At 48.7% G+C, this 9,685-nt stretch overlaps 1 protein-coding gene across 1 annotated transcript; it reads left to right on the top strand.

The window, feature by feature from the left end:
- Nucleotides 1-348: 348 nt before the first annotated feature.
- On the top strand, nt 349-8,552 carry WSB1 (WD repeat and SOCS box containing 1). The gene is made up of 9 exons (XM_074556937.1): nt 349-531; nt 1,216-1,384; nt 2,251-2,519; nt 3,386-3,517; nt 3,933-4,033; nt 6,144-6,316; nt 6,593-6,706; nt 6,840-6,947; nt 7,436-8,552. Exons 1-9 carry the CDS (start codon nt 492-494, stop codon nt 7,593-7,595), a joined length of 1,266 nt encoding a protein of 421 aa, XP_074413038.1. The 5' UTR covers nt 349-491; the 3' UTR covers nt 7,596-8,552.
- The last annotated feature ends 1,133 nt before the right edge of the window (nt 8,553-9,685 follow it).

Raw genomic sequence — 9,685 nt, 5'->3', positions numbered from 1 at the left:
CAGAGCAGGAGACTCCTCCAGCCCCTGAACCAGGGAGGCGCACAGCGGGAGGACGGGGCTGGGCTGCGAACCGGGCACAGCGGCACGGCCGAGACGGGCAGCGGAGCGGGGCAGGAGCGCGAACGGCTGCGGGTGGGCAGGGCAGGGTCCCGAGAGGCCGGGCAGGGCAGAGCAGAGCAGGACCGAGCCGGGCAGGGCGGGCAGAGCCGAGCAGGGCGGGTAGAGCAGGGCAGGGCCGAGCAGAGCAGGACCGAGCCGGGCAGGGCGGGCAGAGCCGAGCAGGGCGGGCAGAGCCGAGCAGGGCGGGTAGAGCAGAGCAGGACCGAGCAGGGTAGGGCGGGCAGAGCCGCTCCCCCGCAGCCCGGCCCGGCCCCGCCAGCGCTCCGCTCCCCGCCCCGCCCCGCCCCGCCGCCCGCCGCCGCCATCTTGCCCAGCCCGCGCCCGCCCGTCCCGCTCCGTGGCAGCCCCGCAGCTCCTCAGGCCGCCCGTCCATGGCCAGCTTTCCTCCGAGTGTCAACGAGAAGCTCATCGGTGAGAGGGGGAACGCGCAGGGGCAGCGCGGCCGGGCTCAGGCTGGGCCCAGGCTCGGGCGGGGCGGGCGGGCGCTCAGCCCATCCCGCAGCACGGCAGCGCGCTCGGGGCTGCCCGCGGGGAACGGGCGGGATCCCGGCAACGGAGCCCTTGCCGGCACACGGAGCCGTTCCCGGCACACGGAGCCCTTGCCGGCACACGGAGCCGTTCCCGGCCGCCGGCCCGTCCTCGCGGGCCCGATGCGCGGGCCTGGCGGCATCGCCCGTACCGTACCGGCTGCGGCATCGCGCCCAGCTCGGTCAGCGCCGCGTGTCTCCCTGCGGGGGCTCAGCCCTGCTGGGCTATTCGGTGACACGGCCCCCTCCCGATGGCGGTAATCGCCGTGAAACAAAGCGGGGTGACGCGCGGGTGCCCGTGCAGCCGGTGCAAGGCGCGGCACGGCTCTCCCCTCGCGGCTCTCCCCTCACGGCTCTCCCCTCGCGGCTCTCCCCTCACGGCTCTCCCCTCACGGATCTCCCCTCGCGGCTCTCCCCTCGCGGCTCTCCCCTCGCGGCTCTCCCCTCGCGGCTCTCCCCTCACGGCTCTCCCCTCGCGGCTCTCCCCTCGCGGCTCTCCCCTCGCGGATCTCCCCTCGCGGCTCTCCCCTCACGGCTCTCCCCTCACGGATCTCCTCTGTCCCCCCAGCTCGGTCGCGCACGGTAGGAGAGCTCCTGGCCCCCACGTCTCCCTTTGACAAGAAGTGCGGCAGGGAGAACTGGACGGTCGCGTTCGCTCCCGATGGCTCGTACCTGGCGTGGTCACAGGGACATCGCATAGTGAAGCTGGTCCCCTGGGCACAGTGCCTCAACAACTTGTAAGACAAACCGCTATGGCTTTCGGTGCACCTGGAAAACAAGAGATGGCTTCAGATCGATTAAAACGCATGTATTGGTCTTCTAGGCTTTAACACCTTGGGGAGGAATGAATTCCTTAAAATAACAGCTGTTCTGTCTCTTCCTATGTGGCCAGCAAGAGGAAAAACTATTGCAACCTCACAAAGCCCGTGGAGGAGTGACTTGTTAATCGATTCACACACTCTAAAATAAGGGGAAGTTCAAATGAAAAGGGAATTTAGAGACATAGGGAGATCTGGCCCTTTACACTTCCTATCACAACGCTGTTTGGCTTTACCTTTTAGGAATTTACTTAAAGGCAGATCTCTTTCCTTATCATCCTTGTTCGAATGCAAGTGGAGTTCCAAAACACACATTTTATTGACACATGCAGGTTGCATGTTAGTGAAGTTGGTAGCTGGCCACTGCAGTTTTGTAGCTGGTTACATTTCTCTGACCCATTTTTTTCCCCCTTTTGAGGGTGGTTAATTGTTTTCCATGTGCTGGACACTTAGTAACTCTTTAGCAGAAAATCCTAGAAATTTTGTGGCTTGTTTTTCTGTAAATTGTTCAGAACTGTTTGGTTTTGCAGTAGGTTAAGTTAGTATCTTGCTCTCCATGGAGGTAAAACTGTATACACAGTATTAGTATTATTTTGTGTTGGAAGGTTTCCAGGTGCTGGTTGTTTTTCTCAGTTACCAGAAAAAGCCACATTTATAATTTTAAAGTAAAGATGCACCGTTTTGCGCTTTGAGATGTACATGATGACGCCTCCCAGGTTTCATTAGAAGCAAGGTCAGTTTTTGGCTGTACCTCGTGCTGCAGCGTGCTTTGTGCTGTGTTTCAGCCTGCTGCACGGCACCAAGAATGGCGCGAACGCGGCCGGCACGCGGCTGCCGCGGCACAGCGGCGAGGGCAGCCAGAAGAACAAGCCCTGCGAGCACGTCATCGACTGCGGGGACATCGTGTGGAGCCTGGCCTTCGGCTCCTCGGTGCCCGAGAAGCAGAGCCGCTGCGTCAACATCGAGTGGCACCGCTTCAAGTTCGGGCAGGACCAGCTGCTCCTCGCCACCGGCCTCAACAACGGCCGCATCAAGATCTGGGATGTGTACACGGGTGAGTGCGGAGGAGCTGAGGGCACAGCGGGCATCCCGAGCTCAGGGACACGCGGGGAGCGCCCAGCGCGGCTCCTGGCCTGCCCCAGGACACCCCAGCCCTGCCGCCGTGTCCCTCAGAGCCTTGTCCAGGCGCTCCGTGTCACGCTCAGGTGCCAGCTCACACTTCTTGCAGTGATAATATTGTTGGCACACACCAGGAGTCGGTTATAGAATTGTAACTGGGAACTGAACCTGCAATACAAATTTAAAATATTTTAAAAGCATGAGCTCCTGCAACTAGAAGTAACAAGAAACTGCCAAAGGAACAAGAGAGGCACGTCATGCTTTGAGATGTGAGAGATGGAAGATGCAAAATAATTAAATGTGTGCATGCATACATTGGTTCTTTACTCAATAGTCTTCCTAGTTTTGCCAAACTTTAAAAGCATGAAATTGCTGGTTTATATTGATAAGGACCTTTATTTTTTTAAAAAAGAAAATGAATGACTTAAAAAGACTGAATCTGAACTTAGGGACTTTCAGTTTTGCTGGTAGCACAGCTGTTCGGTTGGAGAAAACACAGTTAAGAAAAATAATGACTCTTGACTAATCTGTCCTTGTAAATTGAAGCTTGGAACAGGTATGTCCATCAAAAGACAAGTCTTATTTCTGAGGTTCTAGTATATACATTTTGTAGCTTTTCCAGGAGTTACCTCTTGATACAGGAGAGTGAAAGGATCCATGTGCTGCTCATTGTAGGGAGCATTTCTACAAAGAAAATTGTCTTTACATGCAGTAATTTTATATTCAGTACTTGTATCCATAAAGCATTTTATTTAAGTGCAGTAGTCCTTCATGTTAAATTGTGGTGTTCTCATGTAACAGGAAAACTCCTCCTTAACCTGATGGACCACACAGAAGTTGTCAGAGATTTAACCTTTGCCCCTGATGGCAGCCTGATTCTTGTGTCTGCATCCAGAGACAAAACCCTGCGAGTGTGGGACCTGAAAGATGATGGTAATGTCTGGACTTTATCTGCTCCAGTACCCAAGAGAAGCACCCATGTACTCACCTCTTTTATTGCTCTAGACTCAGTTTAGTCAGGATTGCTTAAAAACTTCGTGTTCAGTTAGTCACTCACTGTGCACTTGGAATTCTTTAGTCACTCACTCTGCAGCCCCTTGGAATTCCTTATCTGTCTGAAGCCTGGAGGCAGAAGAAGGTTTTGGCTAAGAGTGCATGACGTGACCTTTCTGAATAGGGACATGGAAGTAAAGGCTGCATCCCAGGGGTTTTATTTCTGTGTAGAATGACTCTGCAAGAAGTTTGGGAAAATAATACAAAATTTTGCAAAGAAATAACTAACTTGTAAAAGATTTCCCATCTGAGTTTTGTAATTGACCAATCCTTACAGCAATGCCTTTCTGTTTAGGAAACATGATGAAGGTGCTGAGAGGCCATCCGAACTGGGTGTATGGCTGTGCATTCTCTCCAGACTCCTCCATCCTCTGTTCTGTTGGAGCTAGTAAAGCAGTATGTGTCAGAGTTTCTTGTTCCTTCATTCTCCTGAATTGTGTGCATAATCATTTTAAATCTAAGTAACATTAAGCTTGTGCTCGGTGTCATGAACTTCTAATGTTTGATGATGATGTGAAAGTGCATGAAATTAAACTGGCAAATGGTGCATTGAGACCCTGATTTGTGAATGGAACTTGCACTGCTTTTAGTTGAGGAGGCTGTAAGTGTGGAGAAATAGGTCTGCACAGGGTCATGGCATAAAACAAAGACCACTAAAGCTGCCAGTGTTAAAAGATACTTAGATTAATGCATAAAACTATTTCGGTTTTGATTTTGTCCTTCTATTTCGTGCTCAATGAGAAAGACTTCCCAAAGTTGTAGCCAGTCAGGGCATCTCCTGCTGAACAAAAACATTTCTCTCCTACCAATGGCAGTAGTACCTGAGAGTTAGAGGGAAGAGGAGCACACTGGTTTTGCTTCCATCCTAATGCCCTGCTAGAGAACTGAAAGCAGTGCAGGTAGTGCATGTATGCCATAAGCTACTCCTGGCACTGAAGAGTTAGGGCAGACCAGAAAGGGAGTTCAGCCTGGTTCCAGGGGCTCTGTAGGCAGTGTAGTGCAGCCTCAGAGGCCCAGCTGAGGCACTGGCCATCGCTCCTGTGGGAGTGCTCAGAGGCATTGTCCACAGCGGTGAGCACAGCCGAGCTCTGGGGTTTGGCTCTAGTGGAGCAGAGGGGGATGTGTACATTGCTGTCTGGAGGCTGTGTGTTTTCCATAAGCTTCTTGCTTTCCCTGTCACAGGTGGTGGCAGCAATATTGGTGTGATTGAGTTAAGCTGGCACCACTCTGAGGAGCACAGTGGTGTTGGCGGGCAGAGAGTGGCAGCTCTGGCCGCCAGCCCGGCGAGCTGTACCGTCTGTACCGTAGGACGAAGTAACCTTGCCCTCGGCTGCAAGGGGTCCTGTACGTACGCAGGTGCTGCTCCATGTCCACTGTCTGCTTGCTTGCTTGCTTTTTTTTTGTTGTTGTTTTTTTTTTTTTTTAATAATTTTCACAGCAGTGAAACACGCTGACTCCTCAAACTTAGTTTCCAGTTTCATAGAACGTTGGGGTCTCCTTGGAAAAATTAGTGAACTATTAGTGTTTATAACTGATTGTAAAATGGTTCAGAGTTAGGCGGTATGGGAGGCACTAAGGCTGAGTTTGTTTTGGTCAAACATAAATTTGTCCAAGTTGTCAGAATTTAACCTGTGCAGTAAAACTGTCAAGGGTAAAATCAAGGCCGCTAGTGAGCTCTTTGAGGGACATAATAGCCTTTGCTAAAGACTTATATTCCTGTAAAACCATGCTGCAGTGCATGGATAGTTCCTATTAAGTCATTCTGCACAGTCCTTGTTTTGATAATATCTAATATACAACTGCATGTAAAATACTGTAATATTTCATGAATTTTTACAATACACTGTGCAATTAGTTGGGTAAATTGTAATATTAATGTTGTTTGTTACTGTTGACTTGATTTTAAATGACTAAATTCTTTCTAATAATGTGGTTAGACTTCCCTGTTGTTTTGCCACAGACATAACTTTTGGCTGTGAAAATTCTTTTTGCTTGCAGTATCTGTTTCTCTTCCTAGGCTGACGTTGGTGATCCAAGCAATTGTAAACAAGTGATCTTAAACTCAAAGGGATGCCACTGGAGTAACAATATGTTAACCTTACATTTTCTGTCTGTATATTTCTTAAAATTTTGGTAGTTACTGAAAAGAGGGGACTGTAGAGTTTAACCCTATTTATTTCTGAATATTTTAATAAAATAGTTTTGTAATATATGAATTTCAGTAAGCTACATGGTTAAACTGTGTTGCCTTTATCTTATATTTTGGCTTATTTTGTTAATAACATTTAACAAATTTGAGTTAGAACTTGCATGTCTGCTTTAATTATTTTTTAAAAAAACTTGATTTTAATCTGAATATGACACTGAGCATATTTCTTAATTGTAGTAATTCATAATACCTGATTTTAGTGTAATCCTAAATAAGACTAGCTCTACTTAAAAAAACAAATTAAATGCTTCACTGCCTCTCTGAGCAGAGCTATAACATCAGCTGATTTAATTGCAGGTTTTCCTCTGGGATATGGATAAATACTCCATGCTACGGAAACTGGAAGGGCATCACAATGATGTTGTAGCTTGTGAGTTCTCTCCTGACGGAGCGTTACTGGCTACTGCATCTTACGATACTCGAGTCTATCTCTGGGATCCACATATTGGAGTGATCCTTAGGGAATTTGGGTAAGTAAAGCGCTCAGATCTGGGAACTATCTCGCAGAGTGGGCTTGGAAATGAGCAGTGGCTGATGGAAGTCGTAAAGTGGCAGAGGCTAGAGGTTGCTCTTCCATCTGAGAGTGAATTCACAGCACTGGTGTTTGAAGGTTTGAATTACACTGAAGAGCACGCGGCAGTTCAGTCCCCGCTGAATCCGCAGTGAAGCCATCCAGCGCTGTGTGTTTGTGAGCGCTGAGCTCTGCTGTCCTGTCCCTGAGCGTGTGTCTGTCCGTCTGTCCGCAGGCACCTGTTCCCCCCGCCCACGCCCATCTTCGCGGGCGGCGCCAACGACCGCTGGGTGCGCTCGGTGTGCTTCAGCCACGACGGGCTGCACGTGGCCAGCCTGGCCGATGACAAGTGAGTGTAGCACGGGGCTGCTGCCCCCCTGCCTTCCGCCCTGCCGCGGGAGCCCCTCAGCACTGGCACAGAAAACACCTAGCACAGTTAAAAACCCGCTCTGATAACTTCCTGTGTTGTCCTTCCCCCTCAGAATGGTGAGGTTCTGGAGAATTGATGAAGAATACCCTGTACAAGTTGCACCTCTGAACAATGGACTCTGCTGTACTTTCTCTACCGATGGCAGTGTTCTGGCTGCAGGGCAAGTACAGACTTCTTTTCCTTTCTAAAATATGAAGGTAACACAAGAGATTGAAAACAGTGGCTCAGTGTTCTGAAAATCTTCAGTTGTGACTTGCAGCCTGGTGCTTCTGACTGGTACTGTTTGTTTAAACATGCCTGGAATAGCAGTAAAATCAATCAGCTGATAAACTCATTTCTTATCTTTAAAAATAAATATGTGAGAGACCCAGAACATGAGGATTGGAAGAAGCCCATCAGATAGCTGAGGGCAGTTGTTGTGTGTTAGGTGGCACAGCAGTAGCTGCTGGGAGATCTGTTCCCAACACAGAGAAGTTGCTTATTGTGCTGCTGCAGCTTACAATAGGAACTGGAGTAAATCAGGATCCTGGAGCAGCTGGAACTGAGCACCAGCAAGTCCCCTACCTAGTGATGTGTGTGTGTGTGTGTTGGTAGCAGGCTGAGCTGGTTCCTGTGGAATAACCTGGAGGCTGTTGTGGTTTTGTGCAGGACCCAGGATGGCAGCCTGTTCTTCTGGGCGACCCCGAGCCAGGTGTCCAGCCTGCAGCACCTGTGCCGCATGGCCATCCGCAGGGTGATGCCCACCAGTCAGGTCAAGAACTTGCCTATCCCGGGCAAAGTGGTGGAGTTCCTTTGTTACCAGATCTGAGTTATTTGAGAAGAAAACAAGCAAATGAAACCAACAACTGGGAGGTGGCCCAGCTGCTGAAACTGGCTACAAACACTTTACAGAATCCTCAAACTGTACAGCCTTTAAGCTTAAAACTCTACAGGTTTTCAAGAGCTATTTAAAGTGATAACCTAAATACTATTTTATCAAAATGCCTGACAGGTAATTTTTTTTACTATTTATAGACAACACAGTAGAAGTATTCTGATGTTCTCAATTTTCTAAAATGTAACTGTGAAAACATGTACATATATAGACATAAGCTGCTACATGTTATCAGTGTACCTTTAAAAATTGCTTGTATGATTTTTCGTGTGTCTCATGTATATATTGCTTTGGTAGAGCCATGATGCATCTGAGCTGTAAGTGGAAGGACAGCTGTTCTGGCACACTGAGGTAGGAAAACTATTGACTTACACAGCAGTTAAGCTTCCTTCTGTACGTTGGTTGGGGTGCAGAAAGCTGCCCCCAGGTGAGACTTTGTGCTAGTTTATTTGTGAGAGATACAGCTTTGTAGAGAGCAGTGTGTGGGGAAGGGCAGGAGGTTAATAGGGGTGCAGTGTATCTGATGTAACCCAGGACCATGCCTGAGTCAGCTGAAGGCCTTATGCTCCATAGCAGCAAACCAGGTGAAATTTCTGTATTGGGCAGTGTTAGAGAACTATTTCCTTACATTTCTGAAAATCTGACTACTGTATTTTTGCCTGATACTGTGTCTGTAATGAGAGACATTTGCAGACTCAGTTTATTATCCTTTAACCCTGTAATATCTGTTTGGGGGTGATTATTGGTTAATGGCCAAAGATAAGCAAAATACTTGGTTTTGCCTTCTGTTATTTATCTGTACCTGCAGATATAAAGAATGTATGCATTGCATAAAATGCCTGATTATATATATTTTTGTTGAATTTTGTATTAAAAACTTGTATAAAAGTTTTTTGGTGTCTCATGTGGTGACTGATTTATCAGCACTGTCTGGCTGCAGCGTTCCAGGCTGAGCTGGTGAGGCCTGGTTTGTGCTCCCAGACAGGTGCTTACAGAGCTCTCTAAAGCCATGATAGTGTTATAGGCATGTGTGAGCTGCAAATCTGCCTATTTAACCCCCTTCATGAGCTGAGCTAAAAGCTAGCCTTGCCATGAGCCTGTTTCTGCCAGATCACAGTTCCAGCCTTGGAACAGCAATAGGGGGGTCTTGCAGGAGAGCCTTACTGAAAGGACCCCTCAGGTTGTGTTCACCAAAAGCTCTGATTTATGCAAGTGGAGGAAGAAAACAACATCCCAGCTCTGCCTTTCACCACCTCTGAAAGCTGCTTCTGCCTGCAGGAGTTCCTCTGTTTGCTCTAACCTTTCTCCCAGGACACAAATGATAGCGTTAGACCAAGTACACAAGCTTTCCTCATTAGTGCGGCTATTTATAATCATGTACCACGCTTACAAGCCTCCTCCTGCCATGGTGGGACACCACAAGGTGAGGCCTGATCCGCAGCATCCCCAGCTGTGAGCACAGCACAGAGCTGGGCCCTCAGCAGGGTGAGGCACACGGCTCCTCCCAGCTGCGTTCAGAAACCACTGTTGGGGGAAAGGGAACAAGCAAAGGACAACACATGGAGAAACTTCCTGCTGGCTGAAGCTCCAGTTTGCTCTGGAGTGCTCTGAAAGCTCTATTTTCCACATTCACATATGGCATTTTAGTTGAATCATGAGTGAATAACCCTGCTAAGTATTGTGTGGGGTTTGTTGTTTCAGTGCTGGATGAGGACTTCCATTGGAGCTCTTTAGAAACAGGGTGGATGAATCCCGTGACCTTTTCCTTATATATTACAATAGTCTCATAAAGGACAGGGGTTATGTAAGATCCCATGGGAAATCTGGTAGAGGTGTCAGGCAGAAACTGTTGATCCAAGTAATTATTTCAGATCAGAACCACCTGAGTAAGGCAGGCAGAGGGTTTCTGTGGGATGCTGGCTTCTGCACAAGGACGAGTTTGTTTTATAAACATTGCTCCACACCCAAATCCCACTGCAATGAGCTGGATCAGAACAGCCCTAATTATTGATGTACTAGAACCA

The sequence above is a fragment of the Zonotrichia albicollis genome, chromosome 22 (genome assembly GCF_047830755.1).
Source record: "Zonotrichia albicollis isolate bZonAlb1 chromosome 22, bZonAlb1.hap1, whole genome shotgun sequence".
Taxonomy (NCBI): domain Eukaryota; kingdom Metazoa; phylum Chordata; class Aves; order Passeriformes; family Passerellidae; genus Zonotrichia; species Zonotrichia albicollis.
The sequence above is the reverse complement of the archived record's forward strand: the minus strand, read 5'-3'. Positions and strand labels throughout refer to the sequence as shown.